General features: G+C 44.3%; 2 protein-coding genes across 6 annotated transcripts; one reads left to right on the forward strand and one right to left on the reverse strand.

The window, feature by feature from the left end:
• The first annotated feature begins 854 nt into the window (after positions 1–854).
• On the forward strand, positions 855–15,424 carry LOC129814299 (E3 ubiquitin-protein ligase MARCHF2-like). Of its 5 annotated transcripts, none has more exons than XM_055867338.1 (6): positions 855–1,315; positions 10,560–10,623; positions 11,033–11,212; positions 13,094–13,289; positions 13,383–13,592; positions 13,896–14,054. In XM_055867338.1, exons 2-6 carry the CDS (start codon positions 10,571–10,573, stop codon positions 14,043–14,045), a joined length of 789 nt encoding a protein of 262 aa, XP_055723313.1. In that variant the 5' UTR covers positions 855–1,315; positions 10,560–10,570; the 3' UTR covers positions 14,046–14,054. The 5 variants fall into 5 exon arrangements, with proteins under 5 accessions (XP_055723313.1, XP_055723312.1, XP_055723315.1 ...); XM_055867337.1 differs by lacking the exon at positions 13,896–14,054 and adding an exon at positions 14,711–15,424 and having other exon boundaries at positions 864–1,315; XM_055867340.1 differs by lacking the exon at positions 13,896–14,054 and adding an exon at positions 14,711–15,424 and having other exon boundaries at positions 867–1,315; positions 10,946–11,212.
• A 418-nt stretch (positions 15,425–15,842) lies between these two features.
• Positions 15,843–24,003, reverse strand: LOC129814300 (ras-related protein Rab-11B). The gene is made up of 5 exons (XM_055867342.1): positions 23,774–24,003; positions 20,706–20,901; positions 16,780–16,973; positions 16,287–16,367; positions 15,843–16,143 (listed from the first exon to the last, which is right to left on the reverse strand). Exons 1-5 carry the CDS (start codon positions 23,811–23,813, stop codon positions 16,001–16,003), a joined length of 654 nt encoding a protein of 217 aa, XP_055723317.1. The 5' UTR covers positions 23,814–24,003; the 3' UTR covers positions 15,843–16,000.
• Positions 24,004–25,407: the final 1,404 nt, after the last annotated feature.

Consider the following 25,407-nt stretch of genomic DNA (forward strand, 5'->3'; position numbering starts at 1 on the left):
TCATATGCTGAGGCAGTGAAGAAAGTAGAGGAGGATGGGTCAATGGCGAGGGATCCTGAGAGGATCCCTGTGAGTAGTAAATCTGTGCCAGCACAGAGGGATAGGCCATTCATAGCAATGGTTATTAACTGTACTGCAGAAATGGAATGTAAATCACAGAAAGTATATGTTGTGGCAGATGTAAAGAAGTACTTGGGTGTATTAGATTTGACTTCAGACGAGTTACAGGGTGTGTTGCATGGTGGTGTGCCGTCCTCCCAGGCCGTTGGGACGATGTAGGAGCAGGCAGGGTCAAAGTAGCGGAATGGGGTAGTGGGTCTTGAATGTTAGTCGAAAGTGTTTTTATTTTATTTGTATCTATTTTTTACAGTGTAATGAATTTACAATCATGTCCAGTTGGTGGCGGTAATGCACCTTATGATTGCCAACCGCAATTTAAAGACCAAAGAAGAATAACAAAAAAATTAAGATGAAGAAGAAGGGACGCAGATAGAGCAATGAGCCAGATATTTCACCGGATGTATAAATGTGAAGCATCTGGTTGGCGTTCCCATTCACTTTCAAATATGGTGATGAGAAGAAGTCCAGTTGCCGGAAGTGGAGAAGATGTAGCGAGATGGATTTTGGCCAACTTTTTGGTCATTTCTAATCGATTAACATTTGATCTCCATACAGTTTTCTGTTTCCAAAACTACGATCTGTAACAAACAGAGTGGACTAAGTTTTGTAGACTTTACCCTTTGCAAAACTTGTAAAAATAAAAAAAAATTAAGTGTTGTTTATAAGGAATGCAAATGAGTTATTGCAGACGCGCACTTCACAGATAAGGCGTTCCCTGACGGAAATATGCAAATAAATGCTTAGCAGGCGCCAATAGGATCTCACTAGCTCGTGCTTGGCTCTGCCCACCTTGTTTGTTATACCCACTATGATTTAATTTGCTCACGTTGGAAACGACAGGCGCTGGTCCATCTTGGGTTAGCGAGTTATACAAATCTTTGATAGGGACGTTCCAAGGATCCCGGATAGCTTGGACCATAATGATACAGCAGTGCACAGCTGATAGATGTTAGCCAGGCAGTGTAACAAATGTAAACAAGCTAGCTGTCACAAATCTGTGCAAGATACACCGTTTCTGTGAGGAGACTGCTACAAACAAGTAAATGTTCCGGCCAACAATGGAGCAGATACACGGCTTGTCATCGTCTTTTGTATTCTTCCCGAACCATCGTTTTGGCTAAATGTCAATGACATCTCATACAGCTAGCTAGCTACATAGCTAACTAAGGCCAGGGAGAGCTTGCTGGTGACTACGGTACGTTATCCCTTGTTGTTTAGGCTGTTTAAAAATATATATATTTAGCTAAGTTAAGTGATCACCTTCATATATTTTCACTGTATTGTATTTCTTTATCTACCTAGCTTGGTTGCTAACTTTAGTGGAAATGTCGATCACTGAACAGTTAGTTAGCTAACGTTAGCTAGGTTTCTAGGGTTTAGAGGATGTGAAAACAACATGAATGTCTTAATTAGCTAACGTTATCTTTTCCCCTGCCTGGTTGTGTCTGTTGATTATTTATTGATTCATTGGAACCAAGCTTTGTCTATAACTCACAGCCTGTTAAAATTGTATGTTGATGGTACAATGTAACATTGTTACAAGCTCATTCGTAAATAGTATGGCCGTGACGTGAGATGCATGACATAGTAAACATGCTATCTAGTTTACTATAGGTAACATGCCATCGATTCCCCACCACATACAGTACCAGTGAAAAGTTTGGACACATCTACTCATTCAAGGAAGTACATTTATTTTTACTGTATTCTACATATGAAATAACACACATGGAATCATGTAGTAAGCAAAAAAGTGTTAAAAATATTTTAGATAATTCAAAGTAGCCACCCTTTTCCTTGACGGCTTTTCACACTCTTGGCATTCTCTCAACCAGCTTCATGAGGAATGCTTTTCCAACAATCTTGACGGAGTTCCCACATATGCTGAGTACTTGCTGGCTGCTATTCCATCACTCTGCGGTCCAACTCATCCCAAACCATCTCAATTGGGTTGATTTTGGTGATTGTGGAGGCCAGGTCAGATGCAGTACTCCATCACACTCCTTCTTGGTCAAATACCCCTTACACAACCTGGAGATGTGTTTTGGGTCATTGTCCTGTTGAGAAACAAATGATAGTCCCACTAAGTTGTCTAGGTGTTATAATTATTTTCAGCTCTGCCCAAACTTGAAAACGGCTTGCTCAACCCGTGAAGGATGCAAAGGGACAACTCAATTCCTTTCCAGTGTTTTATTATGGTTTTGATGCCATTTGTTGAATATGTTGAAATAGTTGATTTGTTGAATAGAGTAGTTGAATCACAGAGGAATAGGGAATAGCAATAGCAATAGGAATAGCACTAGCACTAGGAATAGGTTGATAACCTTAAACAAACAGAGAATAAACATGCATTATTTTACACTAAACAATGCATGACACAGCAACAAAGCATGGCTTTGAATAAAGTAAACGTTTAAACAATTTAATCTAGCACTTCTAGCAATTACTTCTGAGGTCAGAAAATATCCACAACAAAAGTCAAAATTCCTACCAGAGTTAAACATGTAAATTGCTAAGCACTGGATGCAACATAATAAATAATTCCAAACATTACATACCAGTTGCGTCTTTAGGGTTGAACAATGAGCTGTGTGTATGTTGAGGACCAAACATTTTATACCCATGCTTATCTGACAAGTGCGCATGTAAAAGTAGTCCCTCCAGAAATCCTGGCTCAATTTTTTAGTTCCACCTGTGTTTTTTGGGTTATCTGCCCTCTTGAGGCCTGGAGGTCTTTAAAGGAAGAGCTGCCATTGTGCTCATGTTTTGAGTGTTCTGTTTTGACGCAACACCTCCCACTTGACCTCCTGGTTCTTGAACCTAAGGAGGTCACACGAACCTCGATGTTGGGCAGGTTCGATTTCAGCTATCAGGCTCTTCCTTCTTCAACAGGAAGTAAAACAATGATGCGTCTGACATCCCTATGAAGAACCGTAGCAGGTATTTTAGTTGAGAGTTTCTTTGACTTCTCTTGAGCAGGCTTCACAGTTGGGACTGGGTAGCTGGGAAAAGTTCTGACATGCACATCTCTGACGATGCCCTTCTTGTCAATGTTGACACTGATGATTCTGGCTAGTTTGTAGTGACCCCTCCAGGCATTTTGGTCAGCCAGCCAGACAACATCTCCAACAGCCACATTCCTATGTGTTGTGTGCCATTTACTCCTCACGAATAGATTGGGCCCAGCTAACTGACTCCACTTCCTCCAGAACCGGTCAACTTCTGTTTGGATCGCTCTCAATCTTTTGTATGGGTAGCTTTCAAAATCAAAGCATCCAAGATCTCCTCTGGGTCCAATCCGTCCAAGCAGAAGGGAATTTGGGCTGATGTATTCTATGCAGTCCTCCCGGCTTTGAGTTCTTGCATCTATGGGCCTCTCATTGGCAAGGTTAGCAGCCGTGTAGAGAAATGTTTGAAACTCACTCCATGTGAAGAGTCCTTCTCCTCCCAGGTTGTGCAAGGCCCGCTTCACAGTACGAACAGCTGCTTCTGCAGCTCCATTCCTGTGAGGGGAGTCTGCTGGGTGGATTTTCCAGCTCCATTCTGTCCCATGCTTGGAAGCTTCATTTTCAAGCTCAGATTTACCTAGTTGATCCAAGAAGATGTAGAGTTCTTTGAGGGCAGGTCTGGCACCCACAAAGTTCTTTCCAGGATCTGACCACAATTTCTTTGGGTGCCCTCTCAGTGCCGTGAATCTTTGGTAAGCCAGTAGGAAGCCTTCCGTCGACTGGTCACTGACAACATCTGTGTGTATAGCTCTGGATACCATGCAACAGAAGACAATACCCCACACCTTGAGCTTGGTTTTCTTTTTCACCTCGTCCTTGACTTCATACGGTCCAAATAAGTCCACTGTTGTGTACTCAAATGGTCTGGCTGGTGTTATCCGCTCGGATGGAAGGTCACTCATGATCTGTTGGCACTTTCTGGCCCTGGCCTTTCTGCACACCACACAATTGTCAACTCTCTTTTTAGCCAGCTTCCGGCCTTTTATCACCCAGGCTTTCTTCCTCATCCGGAGGAGTGTGCCTGCTATTTCTTCATGATTTGCACCATGGGCCTCTTGAGCTAGGAGAGTGGATATCCATGCCTCATATGGTAGAATTGGTACGGCAGTTTCGTCCTCATCAAAGATCTGGAACCTTCCTCCACAAACTAAGAGCCCAGTCTCTTTATCTCTGTAAACAGCGAGTCTGTTGAGAGTGGTATCTTGAAAGGTTATACCTTCTTGAGCTGCAAGGAACAAGTCTCTTAGTGCATCCTCACACTCCCCGACAGTGAGTACAGCTTGTTTGGCTCTGTACCTCCAGTTTGTTGTAAGAGCGTCCTCCCACTTTGGTTTATCTGAGGCTGAATTCTTGGTTAACATTTCTTTCCATCTCGTTGCGGCTCTCCAAACCCAGGCAATGACTCGGATCAGCCTGGTCAGATTGCTGAATTTCCTGATGTCAATCAGTTTTGTTACCGCAGAGCCGGCTGGTGATCTTCGGATCCGAGTCTTGGGTTCATCTGGGTTATTTTGCTGTGCATCACTCTGGTTTCTCTTGACCTGCGCTCTGGTCAGTGCTGCCGAGAAAGCTTTCCTTCGAAGTTTGTTTATACCTTCCTTGGCATACACAGCGATTTCTTTGGCTGACTTATGTGGCCACTCTTTCACAGGTTTCCTCAGGAATGCTGGTCCATCCTGCGACATGGAATCTTCCTGGAGGTCTTCTGAGGCTGCCCCTCTTGTTATGATGTCAGCACTGTTCAGGCTTCCTGGGATCCACCACCAGTCTTCTATGGATGTGGATTTCTGGATCTCTCCAACTTTTCGAAGTCGTGCTGCATAGACAGCACCGCAGATTTCAGCTTTTACTGGTTCTCCCTTTTGGTCCAATGGTGTGAGCTTTGCTTTGGATTCAACCAGTCTGACTTTGATGCCTTGCTGGGTCTCCCATCTTAAGTACACTACGGCTCCATAGCTCTTGTCACTTCCATCAGAGAATGTTATTCCCCATGGTTTTCCAATCCAGTTGGCTGGTGTGAGGCTTCTGTGAAAGGTGATTTGGCCAAGACGTGTGTATTCCTCAAAGAATTGGATGGCTTCTTCCCTCAAATTTTCAGACAAAGGTTTTTCCCAAGTGTCTCGGTTCAGAGTTTTGCCTCCAGCTTCCTGAAACGCCTTTCTGACAAGAATGGCGCCCTTTTGTTTGGCAGGTGTGACGAGGCCTATTGGGTCATACAGGCTAGCTACCTGGCTCAGCAGTTCTCTTCTCGTCAGTGGGTTTGGAGTTTTCCCTCTCACCTCTTCATCAAGGAGATTTTGGCCGACTCTCATTTTCCCTTTCCTCTTTGAGAAATTGATTAAAGTCATGAGGTACAGTCTATCCTCCTCAACAAGGTATCCAACTCCAAGGGCTTTATTGTATCCTTCCCTCATTTGGTTTGGGAGAATGAGTGCTGTGCTTGACTGCGCTCCTTGTTCTTCTGGTACGATCTCCTGCCTCCCACTTTGATCTGACCGGACCCAGGGCTTGAGGACGAAGCCGCCTGCCTTCAGGATCTCTTCAACACTTTTGGTGTTCTGGTCCAGCTTTTGCAAGTCATTATGGGAAGTCAGGATGTCATCGACATAGGTATCCTCTTCAAGGATCCTACGTTCCTCCTCCAGGTGAGCAAACATGGGCAGTTTGCTTGTCTCTCTCATAGCCAATTGCGCAATGCACCCTGCTGGTCGATCGCCAATGTTGAATCTGGTGATCGCATACTCTTCAATCTCTTCCTCCTCAGTGTCTCTCCAGAGAAATCTGTGGAGGTGCATCTCCAGGTCTTCCAACCACACAGAATTGTACATTTTCTTAATGTCGCCGAGGGCAGCATTGACGCCTCTCCTGAACCTGAGTAGTACTGCTCGGATGGGATTGAGGACATCAGGCCCTTTCAGCAGAAGGTCATTCATGCTGACCCCTCTAAACTTCTGGCTGCTGTTCCATACCAGTCTCACAGGTGTTGTGAGAGAGTGCGGGTTTGCTGCCACCAAGTGGCTGACATACCATACTGGCCCCTTCCAGCTGGCAATGAGCTCTTTGGTGAGTTTCTTCGCTGCTCTTCTCTCGACCATTTCATGGACTTGAGCTGTGTATGCTATTCTCCACTCTGGCTCTTTTTTGAGTTGCTTTTCTGTTCTCAAGAAGGTGGCTTCCACCCCACTCCTGTTGTCAGGAAGGGAACTTGGATCTTGAATCCAGGGGTATTTTGTGTCCCAGTGGGGTTCATCACTGTGAGCATCTGCTTTGATGTAGGTGAGGCCTTTCCTTATGATCTCCAGCTCTCTTTCCTCACTCAGAGTCATTTCTTTGCCTCCTGGTTGACAGTTGCCGCACCGGCATCCTCCACACTTTGGGTCGCAAGCTGCTCCAATGCTGTCCCACTTCCACCAATCCAAGAACTCTCTGTGAGCAACTGTTCCTTTGGTTTCAGCTGTGAACAGCTTAGCTATCTCTTGATACTTGACAGCAGTTGCTTTCATGGATCGAGCAAAGTGTGTTTCAGACCTGTGTGCGGCTATATCCACTTCTTCAAACAGATCTGGATGTGCTCCACCAACAGTCTTTCCTAGCGGACCTTCCCACAAGACAAGGTCTCCAATCACCTTCACTCTTTGCGGAGCAAGTCTTCCTTCGCGGTGGCTTATCAGTAGCTCAATACTCTCCGGTCTACTCAGATCTCCTAGATTGACTTCTGGGAAGAACTTCTTGAGTTGCTCAGGTTTGATGACTCTGTGGACGTTGGCAATTTCATTCAAACCATAGCAGATAAGCTCATGAGCTCTTTCCGTGCCTATGGGCGTTTTGACCCTCACTCTGAGGAGATATCTTCTGGTTCTAACCTTCATGGCCATTCCTCCGACTCCATGAACGACTAAAGTGATGTTTTCACTTCGAAGATTTAATCTTCTGGCAGCTCTGTGAGTGATGTAGTTTGTGTCCGATGCCAAGTCGATCAGGGTTCCAATTCTTTGTCCTGCATTGGCAGTTACCTTGAGCAGCATTAGAATAACTGGCAATTCTTCTACTGCACTTGACTCAGTCACTCCCAGCTGATTATTTTTGACACAGTTTGTTTTCGCAGTGGCGTTGGTGAATGCTTTCTTGAATTTCTCTGCCATCTCTGGGGAGAGCTTAGATACCAATTCCTCCTGCTCCTCTGTAAGCGTATACCTTCTCACATTGGATTGTCTTCTGTCTGAGTCACTTCTCTTGAAATCTCCCTTCAGACAAAGAAAGAAATGATGGTCTTTCTTACAGTCTCTTTTCCTGCACAGGTAAGTGTCTTTGCATTCATCATCTTCTCCATGACAGACCAAGCACCTCTTGCAGGCCCCCAGCTTTTCTACAGCATCCAACTTTTCCACCGGCTTCAGTTCTTTGAAACGCTTGCAAAAGAAGATCTTTTCTCTATGCTTTTCATCTCCACAGACAACACAGCCGCCTTTCCTTGTGGAACGTGTGGACGCATATCTTCTCTCCACACAAGCATATTTATTTTCTGGCTTTTCACTCACTCCCAGCTGCTCTAATTTTTCAAGAATTTCCTCCTGTGTTTTCAGGAATTTAAGAAGGTTTTCAAAGTGATTGTCCGGCGTGACATTATTCCTCGGGTTAACCATGAAGACAAGCCAATCCCGCTTGATGTTGTCAGGTAACTTGCTTTCTATGGATCTAATCACTAGAGGGTTGTTGATGGCTCCTGTGCCTCCAAGCTCTGTGAGATCATCCAGTGCCTTCTCTATAGTTTGGATCATGTCGATAACTTTCCTTGGCTGATTTGCTCTTAAAGCAGGAATTTTCTCCAGATCCTCAATTATCTCCAAGGCAATTGTAGACTTGTTTCCATACCTGTTCTCAAGCACCCTGAACATGTCCTCAGCAGTATTGTAAGTAGACAAACGGAGGTCTCTGCACATTCTCTCATCTACACTGTCAAGGAGTTGGATCTTCTTCACTTCGACTGAGCCTGTTGGTTCCCCCTGCTTCTGTAGACTCTCCCAGTCTCTCCTCCATCGATGGAAATTCCTTTTATACCCACTGAACCTGGGTAAACAGGTTGGTTTTATTCTCAGTGTCGGATGTGGAGCTGGCATGGGCATCTGCAGCACTCTCCCTCTGTCTTTATCCTCATCCGCAATTCTTTGCGCTGTGAGAAATTCTGCCCTCCTTGCTTCAAGGTTGTTTCTGAATGCTTTCAGATCCTTTACTCTGGCTTCCAGCCATTCTTTTTCTGCTACTGGAATCCACATCTCCCACTCTGCTAGGCTTGTGATTGCATCTTGGACTTGTGCCTTCGCACCATCCCACCGTAGCTCGAAGCCATCTCTATTTACAGCAATAACAGGTATTTGAGCAACTCCATCACAGGCGGTCTCCGCTTCTTTGATTGCAGACTTCACCTCGTCCTCCCCGTATCTAGGCCATAGGTTGGACTGGATCATCCCCCTGACCTCATCCAATCGTACTTCGCATTCTTGGAATGTCTTCTCAAGTTCAGTCTGCTGCTGCTTGCTCAGGTCAGCTTCTTCACCCTCATCGGTTCCAGCTTCAATGTCTGCCAGAAGTCCAGCCCTGTATTCATCATTTGTCTCACTGACCTTCCTTGCCTCCGACGTGAGCTTCTTGAACTCCTCTCGCAGTTCGCTCTTAGTCATGTGTTTTGCACCTCTGCTAAGGAAGTTTGCTTGCTTGGTAAAAGCACTCTTAGCCAAAGTTCTTTCTTGCTTCAGCTCCTTCACGGTTTTCCCAAGAGCTTCCTCCGCCATTTTGAGATGTAAGCCAATATTCCTCTCTGCGACGACAGCTTTCCTGACTTCAGGCCGTTAATCCTTTTGTCTTCACTGCCACCGTGGTTATCAACTGTCAAGTTGTCTAGGTGTTATAATTATTTTCAGCTCTGCCCAAACTTGAAAACGGCTTGCTCAACCCGTGAAGGATGCAAAGGGACAACTCAATTCCTTTCCAGTGTTTTATTATGGTTTTGATGCCATTTGTTGAATATGTTGAAATAGTTGATTTGTTGAATAGAGTAGTTGAATCACAGAGGAATAGGGAATAGCAATAGCAATAGGAATAGCACTAGCACTAGGAATAGGTTGATAACCTTAAACAAACAGAGAATAAACATGCATTATTTTACACTAAACAATGCATGACACAGCAACAAAGCATGGCTTTGAATAAAGTAAACGTTTAAACAATTTAATCTAGCACTTCTAGCAATTACTTCTGAGGTCAGAAAATATCCACAACAAAAGTCAAAATTCCTACCAGAGTTAAACATGTAAATTGCTAAGCACTGGATGCAACATAATAAATAATTCCAAACATTACATACCAGTTGCGTCTTTAGGGTTGAACAATGAGCTGTGTGTATGTTGAGGACCAAACATTTTATACCCATGCTTATCTGACAAGTGCGCATGTAAAAGTAGTCCCTCCAGAAATCCTGGCTCAATTTTTTAGTTCCACCTGTGTTTTTTGGGTTATCTGCCCTCTTGAGGCCTGGAGGTCTTTAAAGGAAGAGCTGCCATTGTGCTCATGTTTTGAGTGTTCTGTTTTGACGCAACAAAGAGCAAACCAGATGGGATGGCGTATCGCTGCAGAATGCAGTGGTAGCCATGCTGGTTCACGTAAGTGTGTCTTGAATTCTAAATAAATCACAGACGGTGTCACCAGCAAAGCACCCCCACCATCACACCTCCTCCATGCTTCACGGTGGGAACTACACATGCAGAGATCATCCATTCACCTTCTCTGCGTCTCACAAAGACACGGCGGTTGGAACCAAAAACCTCACATTTGGACTCATCAGACCAAAGGACAGATTTCCACCGGTCTAATGTCCATTGCTTGTGTTTCTTGGCCCAAGCAAGTCTCTTCTTATTGGTGTCCTTGTTTAGTGGTTTCTTTGCAGCAATTCGACCACGAAGGCCTGATTCACGCGGTCTCCTCTGAACAGTTGATGTTGAGATGTGTCTGTTACTTTAACTTTGTGAAGCATTTATTTGGGCTGCAATTTCTGTGTTGCAGTTAACTCTATTGAACTTATCCTCTGCAGCAGAGATACCTGTGGCTCATGTACCTGTGGCTCTTCCTTTCCTGTGGCGGTCCTCATGATAACCAGCTTCATCATAGTGCTTGATGTTTTTTTACGACTGCACTTAAAATTTTCTGGATTGACTGACATTCATGTCTTAAAGGAGTGATGGACTGTCATTTCTCTTTGCATATTTGAGCTGTTCTTGCCATAATATGGACTTGGTCTTTCACCAAAAGGGACTATCTTCTATATACCACCCCTGCCTTGTCACAATACAACTGATTGGCTCAAACGCATTAAGAAGGAAAGAAATTCCACAAATTAACTTTTAACAAGGCACACCTGTTAATTGAAATGCATTCCAGGTGACCACCTCATGAAGCTGGTTGAGAATGCCAAGAGTGTGCAAAGCTGTCATCAAGGCAAAGGGTGAGTACTTTGAAGAATATAAAAGATATGTTGATTTGTTTAACACTGTTTTGGTTACTACATGAGTCCATGTGTTATTTCATAGTGAAGACACCAAAACTTATTCTACAATGTAGAAAATAGTAAAAATAAAGAAACCCTTGAATGAGTAGGTGTCAACTTTTGACTGGTACTGTACTTGTCAAAATGGTCTATGATTTAAAGAATGTCCCCGTTAATAGTTTCAAATTCTCTTTGTTACATGAAGTTATCTATGTCAATTCTGGTTTTGACACTGCAAAGAGTTGGTGTAACAATGCTACGTTATAACATTTTCACGCAGTCCAAACAGTTGCCCAACAGTGGGAGGAGAGGTGTGTAACTGACTCCTTGACTGCTGGCTCCTCTGGCATTTCACCACCACCAACAGAGCCATGACTACATCAGGTTGCTGCCACCTGCCTGGCTCCCTGTGTGACTACTCAGGCAGCGCCGACCTGCCAAAGGTGGTAGAGGAGCCAGATGCTGGCCAGGCCCAGTACGTCGCCAAGGTTACGGCCAAAGATGGTCGCTCACTCTCCACTGTTGTCAAAGCTGTGGGCTCACAGAGGTAAGATGGTTCCTCGAGAGGGTTCTACTCAGACACATTTCAGTTGAATGCCTTCAGTTGTACAACTGACTAGGTATCCCCCTTTCTGTGTATGTATGGCTTCCAAAAAACAAACAAAAAAGTGTTATAAAATCAAAATATATTTTAGATTCTTCAAAGTATCCACCCTTTGCCTTCATGACAGCTTTTCACACTCTTGGCATTCTCTCAACCAGCTTCACCTGGAATGCTTTTCCAACAGTTTTGAAGGAGTTCCCACATGCTGAGCACTTGTCCGCTGCTTTTCCTTCACTCTGTGGTTTGGAATGAGTTGGACCATCTCAATTGTGTTGAGGTCGAGTGATTGTGGAGGCAAGGTCATCTGATGCAGCACTCAATCACTCACCTTCTTGGTCAAATAGCCCTTACACAGCCTAGGGGTGTTGTTGTCCGGTTGAAAAACAAATGATAGTCCCACTATGCGCAAACCAGATGGGATGGCATATCGCTGCAGAATGCTGTGGTAGCCATGCTGGTTAAGTGTGCCTTGAATTCTAAATAAATCACTGACCGTGTCACCAGCATAACACCCCCACCATCACACCTCCTCCATGCTTCACGATGGGAACCACACATGCAGAGATCATCCGTTCAACCACACTGCGTCTCACAAAGACACGACAGTTGGAAACAACAATCTGAAATTTGGACTAATCAGACTAAAATACAGTTTTCCACTGGTCTAATGTTCATTGCTCGTGTTTCTTTGCCCAAGCAAGTCTCTTCTTCTTATTGGTGTCATTTTATTAGTGGATTCTTTGCAGTAATTCGACCATGAAGGCCTGATTCACACAGTCTTCTCTGAACTGTTGATGTGTCTATTACTTGAACACTATGAAGCGTTTATTTGGGATGCAATTTCTGAGGCAGTTAACTCTAATGAACTTATCCTCTGCAGCAGAGGTAACTCTGGGTCTTCCTTTCCTGTGGCGGTCCCCATGAGTGACAGTTTCATCATAGCGCTTGATTGTTTTTGCGACTGCACTTGAAGAATCTTTCAAAGTTCTTCACATTTTCCAGATTGACTGACCTTCATGTCTTAAAGTAATGATGGACTGTCATTTCTCTTTGCATATTTGAGCTGTTCTTGCCATAATATGGACTTGGTCTTTTACCAAATAGGGCTATCTTCTGTATACCACCCCTACCTTGTCATAACACAACTGATTGGCTCGAACGCATTAAGAAGGAAAGAAATTCCATAAATTAACTGTTAAAAAGACACACCTGTTAATAGAAATGCATTCCAGGTGTCTACCCCATGAAACTGGTTGAGAGAATTCCATGAGTGTGCAAAGCTGTCATCAAGGCAAAGGGTGGCTACTTTGAATCTCAAATAAATAAATCAAAATATTTTTTATAACTTTTTTTGGGTTACTAAATGATTCCATATGTGTTATTTCATAGTTTTCATGTATTCACTATTATTCTGCAATGTAGAAAGTAGTAAAAATAAAGAAAAACTCTTGAATGAGTAGGTGTCAACTTTTGACTGGTTATATATGGCCTAATTCTCAATATACTAAGTCATCTCATATTTAGCATATCTGATAAATTTATTTTGTATATTGATTAAGTAAATGTCTCCAATTTATATGTACGTTATAAACTGGGTGGTTCGAGCCCTGAATACCAAGGCACCTCGGGGGTTTGTGATATATGGCCAATATACCACAGCTAAGGGCTGTTTCCAGGCACTCTGCTTTGTCGTGTATATTAACAGCCCTTAGCCATGGTATATTGACCATATACCACACCTCCTTGGGCCTTATTGCTTAAGCAATATCAGGTGTTTTGAAATGAGTGATCACTAGGCACAATTTTTCTACCCTATTTGTCCAGTAATGAAGGCATGTGTCGGATCTGCCACGAGGGGGCCGGTGGTGAGACGCTGCTCTCCCCTTGTGACTGCACAGGGACCCTGGGTAAGGTGCACAAGAGCTGCCTGGAGAAGTGGCTGTCGTCCTCCAACACCAGTTACTGTGAGCTCTGCCACACAGAGTTCACTGTTGAACGGCGACCCCAACCCCTTACACAGGTACAACATTGGCACTGTGTGTGTGTGTGAGCCACCATAATAATGACGGGAAAAGACTGTAATAATAGTGGTCCTTTCCTTGCATCCTCCCAGTGGTTGCGGGACCCGGGGCCTCGCAGTGAGAAGCGCACGCTGCTGTGCGACATGGCCTGCTTTCTGCTTATCACGCCACTGGCGGCCATCTCAGGCTGGCTGTGTCTGAGGGGAGCCCAGGACCACCTGACCCTCAACAGCCGGCTGGAGGCCGTGGGACTCATTGCCCTTACCATCGCCCTCTTCACCATCTACATCCTCTGGACACTGGTAACTAGGCCCTACACACAGACCAGATACACATGACATTTTAGTAATTTATCAGGCGCTCCTATCCAGAGTGACTTATAGTCAGTGCATTCATCTTAAGATAGCTAGGTGGGACAACCACATATCACAGGCATAGAAATTACATTTTTCCTCAACGTAGAGGCAAGTGCTGGTTAAATATTCTTTTTTTGTTATTTATATATTATTATTTTTTTATGAGGTGGGGGTGGTGAGGAGGAGGATTATTTAAGAGACTGTTTGAAGAGTTATGTTTTTGGAAGATGGGCAAGGACTCTGTCCTAGTTTCAGGGAGCAGCTGGTTCCACCATTGGCGTGCCAGAACAGAGAAGAGCTTGGGCTGGGCTGAGCGGGAGCTGCCCTTCCATAGGGGTGGGAGGGCCAAGAGACCTGAGGTGGCAGAACTGCGTGCTTGGGTTGGGGTGTAGTGTTTGAGCGTAGTCTGAAGGTAGGGACGGGCAGTTTTGCTTGCTGTTCCGTAGGTAAGTACCATGGTCACACAGAACACACACACACCTTATGGATTACTTTACACCACCTTTGTTAATTGGCAGCATTTTATTTTTTGCAGTATAAATATGTGCTTTACAATAGCTATTAGTACATTTTGTAAGACGAATAAGACATTTGTGTTTTGATTTTTTTCTTGTCTGTGGAATTCTGTGCACTTCCCATTTTATATTCAGGAGAGACAAGTAATGTGCCAACAGAAATATTTTTGGTCTGCTACAATCTTTTGTCTCTACTCTAGAAAGACTACTGTACTCTGAAACAATACTTACAATAGTTACAAAATCAGCAACTGAAGCGGAAGCATTTTGTAGACCAAATACAAATGTCATGCAATATGTTTCACATCGTGTTTTGAGCAGAGTTGGGGTCAATTCCATTTTAATTCCAGTCAATTCAGGAAGTACACTGAAATTCTAATTATCTTCAATGCTTTTCAATTAGGAAGAATTGGAAATAGGTTTGCTCTCTGAATTGAAATGGAATTGATTGTGCGTGCCTGCAATAGCAACCATATATTCAGAGAATCTGCTCTGTGCAGGTCATATCAAATGTCTAGTTTCATTGACGTCTGTCTCCGTGCCCCTCAGGTATCGTTCCGCTATCACTGTCAGTTATACTCAGAGTGGAGGAGGACCAATCAGAAAGTGCGCCTGCTAATGCCCGACAGAAAAGGAGCGCACTCCACCCAACATTCCGTGCCGACGAAGTCAACCAAGAAAATGACTGACGAGACCATCGTATGAGCACCGAGCGACGTGTTCTCGCAAATAAAGTGTTTATATAACTCGAACCTCTGCGCTTAAGGACCATTCTGGGGGATTCTTTTTCCATATTCATTTTTGAAGCACTTGAGCCCAGATATGAACTATAACCATTTTGATTTTGGGACATTATGGACTCGTAGAAGGACGTGTCACTGATGTCATCGCCGGATTATGAACACTGGACTGGAACATAAGGTCACGGCCAATAGTGGGATGCAGCATGTTAATACAGTAGATCTGAAACATACTACCCCCCCCCCCCCCCCCTCAACTGCCATCCAATAGACTCATGAATTTACTCACTCAGAACGACCATGTGAACGACCAAGTCTAAATATGATGTTCTCTGTTTTTAAAATCTTTGTCCTTTTTGTAGCTGGTAGAAGATGGGGGGAGGAGAGAGAGAGAGCGAGCGGGTGGGCTTTGGTGTCAGTCAATGTATGCAAAAGTATTTGATGTAATTTTAGTCTTCCTGTTGCACTCCTTTGAGTAAGCTGGGTCATTGTGGAATAAAATATAAGGGACTCTTGTACAATGGCTTGCATGTGTAAAATGTCATGTGTGCTGAAACTCTTTGTGCTACTTATACGGGAGTATTGGATCTGTAACGATCTAGCTCCCGCGTGGCGCAGGGGAGCTAGATCTGCATCTCAGTGCAAGAGGTGTCACTACAGTCCCTGGTTCAAATTCAGGCTGTATCACTTCCAGCTGTGATTGGGAGTCCCATAGGGCGGCGCACAATTGGCCCAGCATCGCCCAGGTTTGGCCGGGGTAGGCCGTCATTGTCAATAAGAGTCTGACTTGCCTATTTAAATGTAAAAAAAATAAATAATAATAATATGTACCACTCCATACCACCACCTAGTGGATATTTATGGGATTATTTTCCTTGCAGGTCCAGAAGGTACTGAAGGAGTAAAAAGTAAACAGGTACCATGAAAGAGCTCCATTCAACTAATTGTATTGTAAAATTTAATTTCATGGCATTAATATAATGTGAGTGAACAAGCTATCAAAACCCAAATATTATATATTACACAAAATGAAGGAAGTTGGCGCACACACAACACTTTGAGATGACAGAAAGGGAGGGACGGTGATGGTCGTCATGGGTTACAGGTTCTGGCAGCACTGCAGTTTGTTCCCTTTCTGGTCTGTGGTGGGTGGAACACTTATGTCCACCACATTGTTTCCAGGGGACTCGTCATGGGCAGACCGCTCAGCGATCTGCTTCTGCGATACGATGCGATAGATTTCTGCGGAGAGTAGGCCAGACTGTTGTGGTGGATCTCAATACTTCAAAGAGGATTTCTTTCCTATTCTCTAGTCTACTTAATCTGCACGTGTCTAAAAAAAGTTGGGAAATGTCAAAGTAATTAGCTTTACTCTTGTACTGTACCTGTAAGGATGTTTTTGAAAGCTTCCTCTACATTTGTTGAATCCAAGGCTGAAGTTTCAATAAAGGATAGAGTGTTCTTCTCTGCAGGGTTAAGGAAAAGGCAAAGTGAGTCACACCAAGAAATTGTTCCAGGACAGAATCCTTCTGAATTACACATTGAGGCTCACTCGATACGCTGCTATGTCCCAATACTATATTCTCCTCCCTTCCCTTGTGATGACCACTGATTATAAAAGTTCCAGATAGGTGAAAGCAACTATATGGTGTTGCTCTCATTTCACTTTCACACTATCCATCTCTTCAGTGGTCACTTAGGACCACAAAATATAAAGAGGAGAGTCTTCCAAGTTTGTCCCAACAAGCCCTTATACCCCTGAGCCTGGTCCTAGATGCCATGGTCCTACATGCCATGACAATGACCATAGGAGTTGGCAAGACGGCACAAATAGATCTGGAACCAGGCTATGTTTCCTCTGCCAAAAGATGCAAGTACCTGCAAAAGCCCGGGCCTCGTCCGTGGGCACGGCCCTGAGATGGCGCAGGTCGCTCTTATTGCCCGCCAGCATGATGACGATGTTGTTGTCGGCATGATCCCTCAGTTCCTTCAACCAGCGCTCCACGTTTTCATAGGTCAAGTGCTTGGCGATGTCATACACTAGGAGAGCACCCACTGCCCCTCTGTAATAGCTGTAGGAAAGAGACTGTGTATCAATCTCAATGCACAAACGGACAACAATGTATGAGTCCCAAGTGAGGCTCCCAAGTCAGGCTCTGATTGATGAGGCTGGTAATCGGCTAGTGCTCAACAAACCCGATCTCGGAGAGCTATAGGGTATGCAGGTTTATGTTCCACACTTCAAACCAGCACTAAAACACCTGATTCAACTAATCAAGGACTTGAGCAGTTGGTTGATTTGAATCACCTTTTACCTCTCTGAGACTGATTTGAGACCACTACATTATACATAAAATGGCACCGGAGAAGAAAGCAGACGTTTTTTTGTTGTTTTTTTTGCGTTGTTTGTAACTTATTTTTTTAAACTTATTTTGTGCAAGATGTTCAACGGGGTTTGAAAAAGCTTCCGTTTTCCTGTTTTTGTTTCCTGGTTTAAAGGTGTTATACTGTCGTCATGGCGTCCATTTTGTGTCATAGGATTCTAATTATTGTTAATTAATTATTAATTAATTACCGTCTCTCATGACCGAAAATAACTTCTGGACATCAGGACTGCAATTACTCACCATGGACTGGCAGAATCCTTTTTTTCCCTTTAACGAGTCTAACGAGCTTGACGCGAACATATACTGCTTTCTCGGGAACAGGCCCAGATCCCCATGATTTCCGTTAAGAGGAGGCAGAGAAAAAGGGGCCGGAGGGCGGGCTGCCTTCTGAGAATTTGTAGATGATGGAATAAACCCCCACTTCCTTGCATTCTGCTAGCAAACATGCAATCTTTGGACAATAAATTAGATGACCTACGTGGAACATTAAACTACTAACGGGATATTCAAAACTGTAATATCTTATGCTTCACTGAGTCGTGGCTGAACGACGACACTATCAATATACAGCTGGCTGGTTATACGCTGCACCGGCAGGATAGAACAAAGGCGTCTGGTAAGACGGGTGGTGGGCTATGTATTTTTGTACATGCACAGCTGGTGCACGATATCTAAGGAAGTCTCAAGCTATTGCTCGCCAGAGTATCTCATGATAAGCTGTAGACCACACTATCTACCTAGAGAGTTTGCATCTGTATTTTTCGTAGCTGTTTACATACCACCACAGACAGGCTGGCACTAAGACAGCATTGAATGAGCTGTATTCCGCCATAAGCAAACAAGAAAACGCTCACCCAGAGGCGGTGCTCCACGTAGCTGGGGACTTTAATGCAAATTTCTATCAGCATGTTAAACGTGCAACCAGAGGGAAAAAAACTCTGGACCACCTGTACTCCACACACAGAGACACATACAAAGCTCTCCCTCGCCCTTCATTTGGCAAATCTGACCATAATTCTATCCTCCCGATTCCTGCTTAAAAGCTAAAGTTAAAGCAGGAAGCACCAGTGACTAGATCCAATAAAGTGGTCAGATGAAGCAGATGCTAAGCTACAGGATTGTTTTGCTAGCACAGACTGGAAAATGTTCCAGGATTCCTCCGATGGCATTGATGAGTACACCACATCAGTCATTGGCTTTATCAATAAGAGCATCGATGATGTCGTCCCCACTGTGACCATGCATACATACCCCAACCAGAAGCCATGGATTACAGGCAACATCCGCACCGAGCTAAAGGCTAGAGCTGCCGCTTTCAAGGAGCTGGACTCTAACCCGGAAGCTTATAAGAAATCCAGCTATGCCCGGCGACGAACCATCCAACAGGCAAAGCCTCAATACAGGACTAAGATTGAATTGTACTACACCAGCTCTGACGCTTGTTGGATGTGGTAGGGCTTGCAAACCATTACAGACTACAAAGGGAAGCACAGCCGAGAGCTGCCCAGTGACACGAGCCTACCAGACAAGCTAAACTACTTCTATGCTCGCTTCGAGGCAAATAACACTGAAACATGCATGAGAGTACCAGCTGTTCCGAAAGACTGTGTGCTCACGCTCTCCGCAGCCGATGGAAGACCTTTTAAACAGGTCAACATTCACAATACCGCAGGGCCAGATGGATTACCAGGATGTGTACTCCGAGCATGCGCTGACCAACTGGCAATTGTCTTCACTGACATTTTCAACCTCTCCCTGTCGGAGTCTGTAATACCAACATGTTTTAAGCAGGCCACCATAGTGCCTGTGCCCAAGAACACTAAGGTAGACTGCCTAAATGACTACTGACCCGTAGCACTCACGTCTGTAGCCCTGAAGTGCTTTGACAGGCTGGCTCACATCAACACCATCATCCCAGGAACCCTAGACCCACTCCAATTTGCATACCGCTCCAACAGATCCACAGATGATGCAATCACTATTGCACTCCACACTGCCCTTTCCCACCTGGACAAAAGGAACACCTATGTGAGAATGCTATTCATTGTCTACAGCTCAGCGTTCAACACCATAGTGCCCTCAAAGCTCATCAATAAGCTAAGGACCCTGGGACTAAACACCTCCCTCTGCAACTGGATCCTGGACTTCCTGACGGGCCGCCCCCAGGTGGTAAGGGTAGGTAACAACACATCCGCCATGCTGATCCTCAACACGGGGCCCCTCAGGGGTGCGTGCTCAGTCTCCTCCTGTACTCTCTGTTCACTCCCGACTGCACGGCCAGGCACAACTCTAACACCATCATTAAGTTTGCCGATGACACAACAGTGGTAGGCCTGATCACCGACAACGACGAGACAGCCTATAGGGAGGAGGTCAGTGACCTGGCCGTGTGGTGCCAGGACAACAACCTCTCCCTCAACGTGATCAAGACAAAGGAGATGATTGTGTACTACAGGAAAAGGAGAAGCGAGCACGCCCCCATTCTCATCGATGGGGCTGCAGTGGAGCAAGTTGAGAGCTTCAAGTTCCTTGGTGTCCACATCACCAGCAAACTAACATGGTCCAAGCACACCAAGACAGTCGTGAAGAGGGCATGACAAAACCTATTCTCCCTCAGGAGACTGAAAAGATTTGGCATGCGTCCTCAGATCCTCAAAAGGTTCTACAGCTGCACCATCGAGAGCATCCTGACTGGTTGCATCACTGCCTGGTATGGCAACTGCTCGGCCTCCGACCGCAAGGCACTACAGAGGGTAGAGCGAACGGCCCAGTACATCACTGGGGCCAAGCTTCCTGCCATCCAGGACCTCTATACCAGGCGGTGTCAGAAGAAGGCCCTAAAAATTGTCAAAGACTCCAGCCACCCTAGTCATAGACTGTTCTCTCTCAGTACCGCACGGCAATCAGTACCAGAGCGCCAAGTCTAGGTCCAAGAGGCTTCTAAACAGCTTCTACCCCCCCCCCCCAAGCCTTAAGACTCCTGAACACCTAATCAAATGGCTATCCAGACTATTTGCAATGCCCCCCTCTCGTACACCGCTGCTACTTTCTGTTGATATCATCTATGCTTAGTCAATTTAATAACTCTACCTTCATGTACATATTATCTCAACAAACAGGTGCCCCCGCACATTGACTCTGTACCGGTACCCCCCTGTATATAGCCTCGCTATTGTTATTTTGCTGCTGCTCTTTAATTACTTGTTACTTTTATTTCTTATTCTTATCTGTATTTTTTTTAACTGCATTGTTTGTTAGGGGGTCGTAAGTAAACATTTCACTGTAAGGTCTACACCTGTTGTATTCGGCGCATGTGACAAATAAAATTAGATTACTCTTTTCTGTGATGCTTGCTGACAATCATTTCATTTTCAAGAGGCCTCAACAGGCCGTCTTGAGGGATCCCACACGACTTACGCGGAGGTGATGGCTCTGTAACGTTCCTGTCCAGCCGTGTCCCATATCTGGGCCTTTATCGTCTTCCCATCCACCTGGATGCTGCGGGTGGCAAACTCCACCCCGATGGTGCTCTTACTCTCAAGGTTGAACTCATTCCGTGTGAACCGAGAGAGCAAGTTACTCTTTCCGACGCCCGAGTCCCCAATTAACACAACTGTTGATGAAGAAACAGAGAGAGATATGGAGAGCATGAGATAAAGACTGAGAAAACACACTGGCTGAAATGTATTTAGCCTAATGTCAGATGAGGTAGCCTAGTCAACAGGTATTTCACAGATGTACTAGTATCCCAGGATCCTGGGCTAGAACTTGGATGTCTGCATTCTTCACCGTATGTAACACGGCCCTCCCACCTACGACCGTGTTACATAATGCAGATTTTCTTTTTCAATCCTTCACTCCCATTGACAATATTGAATAAGTGGATGGCTGAAATCGTCCCATTTTGAAGTGGCAAGTGTCTGTATATTTCTGTCAATATTTCTATGCGCTTATGGGTCTTTTGGTTAATCGGTTGCCCTTAATTAACCAAGGAGACATAATAGTTGATGCACAGTTGGAGTGATATCCAACATGTACACAGTGGGACCCCATGGTCACTGTTGAGAAGCACTGAGCTCAATGATACAATAAGAGGCTGACAGAAACAGCCTATTATATTTAGCTGAGATGTCAGGGTTAGGCCTGGCAGTCAGAATGGGGCTGTGGAGGTGGAGTCCTTTTTGTTTTCTCTCAGTACAGGAAATCAAGGTGAACTTTGGCCCTGTGGCATCACGCTGCTGCTGCAGGAAGCTGATTACATGCTCCATCAAACCTATGTTGACAGTTGTGGGACACTTTTTGGTTTCCTGTTTTCAACAGGGTTTCTAAATTATGGCGAGGGAGGAAGAGCAGAACTCTTCATTCTCAGATGTCTAGTCCACAGGGATACTCTGTGTCACATCATAAATAGACCTCTATATGGGGTGTCAGTGGCAAACTGCAGGGTCATTCGATATCATTTCAGCAAGCCATGTCACCCACCATCTCAGATTGTTCTGATTTTTTTTCTGTAGTTATAAACAGATAAGATTAGCTTTCCTGAAACATTATTTTGTTGAAACATAATTTGATCTTTGAGAAATTAAGCTAATTGATTGCACCTAAATTGGCCATTTTTAATTTAAAGGATGCATATCATCGTCAATAAATATATTACCTAACATCTGATTTGGACCATAATTCTATCTAACAATGATTAAGACATGAGGAATCCCCAAAAATGATCAATAGCCACCCACAGACCCCCCACACCAATCCCACCCCAACAACCAGTGCTTTAAAAATATGTTGTGTCATAAATGCTCACATGATACACTACATGACCAAAAGTATGTGTACACCTGCTCGTCGAACATCTCATTCCAAAATCATGGGCATTAATATGGAGTTGGTCCCCCCTTTGCTGCTATAACAGCTTCTACTCTTCTGGGAAGGCTTTCCACTAGATGTTGGAACATTGCTGTGGGGATTTACTTTCATTTAGCCACGAGCAGTAGTCGGGCACTGATGTTGGGCAATAAGGCCTGGCTCGCAGTCGGCGTTCCAATTCATCCCAAAGGTGTTTGATGGGGTTGAAATCAGGGCTCTGTGCAGGCCAGTCAAGTTCTTCCACATCGATCTCGACAAACCATTTCTGTATGGACCTCGCTTTGTGCACAGGGTCATTGTCACGCTGAAACAGGAAAAGACCGTCCCAAACATTTGCCACAAAGTTGGAAGCATAGAATCGTCTAGAATGTCGTTGTATGCTGTAGAGTTAAGATTTCCCTTCACTGGAACTAAGGGACCTAGCCCAAACCATGGAAAACACCCCCAGATCATTATTCCTCCTCCACCAAACTTTACAGTTGGCACTATGCATTTATGCAGATAGCGTTCTCCTGGCATCCGCCAGATTCGTCCTTTGGACTTCCAGATTAATCACTTCAGAGAGCTTCCACCGCTCCAGTGTCCAATGGCGGCGAGCTTTACACCACTCCAGCTGACGTTTGGCATTGCGCATGGTGATCTTAGGCTTGTGTGTGGCTGCTCGGCCATGGAAACCCATTTCATGAAGTCCCCGACGAACAGTTATTGTGCTTACGTTGCTTCCAGGGGCAGTTTCAAACTCGGTAGTGAGTGTTGCAACCGAGGACAGACGATTTTAACGCCCTACGCGTTTCAGCACCCAGTGGTCCCATTCTGTGAGCTTGTGTGGCCTACCACTTCGCGGCTGAACCGTTGCTGCTCCTAGACATTTCCACTTCTCAATAACAGCACTTACAGTTGACCGGGGCAGCTCTAGTAGGACAGAAATGTCACGTCTGAGTTGTTAGGATGCCACCTTTCTATGACGGTGCCACATTGAAAGTCACTGAGCTCTTCAGTAAGGCCATTCTACTGCCAATGTTTGTCTATGGAGATTGCATGGCTGTGTGCTCGATTGTATACACCTGTCAGCAAAGGGTGTGGCTGAAATAGCCTAATCCACTCATTTGAATAGGTGTCCACATACTTTTTTATATATAGCGTATGTCAAAACATTTCACTGTCAGCTGAACACAATAAACATCCACAGTTACAGTAGGTCTAGGCCTAGATAAATGCAACATTTGCATATTGGCCTATAGGCTACAAGTAACTACACAAAATGTAACTTCATATAGCTCTTTAAACCATAAAAGGGAAAACAGAGTTCTTGTCAGTAACCGATTTACAAAGTTGATCAAGTCAAAGAGGCAACGCAGATAGGGCGTTTGTTGCATCTTACTTATAGATATAATTGCGGGCGTTGTTACAATGTTACAATGACAGCATTTATGTAGCCATAGTAGCAAACGTTTTCCACCAGAGACTGATACAATGTTTCTTTCAAAACCATTCCTCCAAACTATTTGTTATGATTCGTTCAAAAAAAGGCTGATGTCTGATTTGTCTTTAGAATTAAACAATCACATAATTATTGAAGGTGCTATCAACGGGGGGCTGCAGTCATCAACATGTACCTTTGAACAAGAAGTCGTATTCATCGTCTCTATTCCCCATTCTAGACGAGGCTGCTCCAACGCTTCTTCGGGAAAATAATTAGTCAAATAGTTTGTCTTTGAATTACCTGTATGTACAGGAGAAAATGACATACATTTGAAAGACAATGCGCCAATGCTGCCTGTCAACCAGGCTGACCGCAGGAAGAGCGTCTCCCCGAAATCTGCAGAAGGGGAGGAGTCCCTGTTTCCATGCCTTCCACACGGTGCCGCTGCTGTCTGTGATACTAATAGGAAACAAAGCACAACCTATGCCTCCTGTGAGCAATTGAAGGTGTTGGATGCTCAGTTTGCTTATCACACGTTAACTGCTTCATACATATAGTTCATGTCCTAAATTGGCAGTGGGCCGTTGTGCTGACGGCTGATCCCTGCTACTGCATTTCTTCACTGTAGCCTACTTGAAGGTCTGCTTATAAACCTAACCTGTCTGCAAAGCATTGTCTCATACATAAATGATTATTAATATTATACTATAAATGTAGGTATACTATGAGCATCTGCAATGTATATTCATTTTCATTTTTAGCAGGTCTTTTAACCAAGTACAGGTTGGAAGGTACAGACCGTCAACTAAATTGTTACAGCTGTCTCATGAACATTAACGACTCTCAATACTTACATCAATTTAAAATATATATATATATTTATTACTTATTAATATTACTAAAGTATATTCTCTCTCCTCATGTATCTCATAGTGGCAATCACAATCAAGAGAAAGTCAGGCTGAGAGGTGAGGTATTGCAGACTGCTATTACAATGTCATTACCACATTCTCTGCCAAGGTTTTTAAGCAGGTCAACACTCGTAAGGCTGCACGTCTCAAGCTGACCACCACCATCATTCCTGTTCTCAAGAACTCTAACGCTACCTGCCACAATCACTACCGCCCTGTAGCACTCACACCTGTGTGATCATGCTCTCCGTAGCCGATGTAAGACCTTTAAAACCTGTTGAGGATGGGGGCGCTGTTGAGACTATTTATGTTAATTGGGTAATTTTTGAAACGGCTTCCCACAAAATCCTTGATCGTACAATATGCATATTATTATTATTATTGGATAGAAAACAGTCTATAGTTTCTATAGGAGTTGAAATTTTGTCTCTAAGTGGAACAGAGCCCATTCTACAGCAATTTCCCTGACATGGAGTCAGATTTCAGAAATGTTGGCCACTGTTCTGAAGTCAGTTAAAAGGGCACTGTTATTGCTATGACTATACGGACACTTCTTACGTCTTCCCCTGGATGCCTTTACGTGATGACGATTCCAATGGGGTCGATTGCGCGTTCACAGGCACTACAAATTAAAAAACCCTGTAGCTAGCAAGTCTTTTCTTGGTGCGTAACGCGCGTGGAGGACACCGACCCTCTCCTGTTCCAAGCGTTAGTTTAGCCTGTTATATTTCTCCGGTCATCTTTTCACTCGTTATAGGAGTTAAAAACATCATAAGGTAGTTAATTTAAAGCGTTTTATAGCAATTTATATCCGTTTAGTGCGATTTTGGGACATTTATTTTTGAAACGATGTGAATAGCTGGGCACGCTTTTCAGTTCATCCCGAACGCAGTTGGCATTTCCACATGGCAAGAGG

The sequence above is a fragment of the Salvelinus fontinalis genome, chromosome 17 (genome assembly GCF_029448725.1).
Source record: "Salvelinus fontinalis isolate EN_2023a chromosome 17, ASM2944872v1, whole genome shotgun sequence".
NCBI classification, from domain to species: domain Eukaryota; kingdom Metazoa; phylum Chordata; class Actinopteri; order Salmoniformes; family Salmonidae; genus Salvelinus; species Salvelinus fontinalis.

Bases quoted from the DNA above. Each gene is read 5' to 3' on its own strand.
- LOC129814299 (XM_055867337.1), top strand. From the start codon at position 10,571: ATGAAGCTGGTTGAGAATGCCAAGAGTGTGCAAAGCTGTCATCAAGGC. The intron at 13,290-13,382 runs GTACAACATTGG...GCATCCTCCCAG, and splicing joins GACCCCAACCCCTTACACAG to TGGTTGCGGGACCCGGGGCC. The intron at 13,593-14,710 runs GTAACTAGGCCC...CGTGCCCCTCAG, and splicing joins TCTACATCCTCTGGACACTG to GTATCGTTCCGCTATCACTG.
- LOC129814300 (XM_055867342.1), bottom strand. From the start codon at position 23,813: ATGGGGAATAGAGACGATGAATACGACTTCTTGTTCAAAG. The intron at 20,902-23,773 runs GTACATGTTGAT...CTTCATCAACAG, and splicing joins ATACGACTTCTTGTTCAAAG to TTGTGTTAATTGGGGACTCG. The intron at 16,974-20,705 runs GTAAGTCGTGTG...TCTTTCCTACAG, and splicing joins TACAGAGCCATCACCTCCGC to CTATTACAGAGGGGCAGTGG.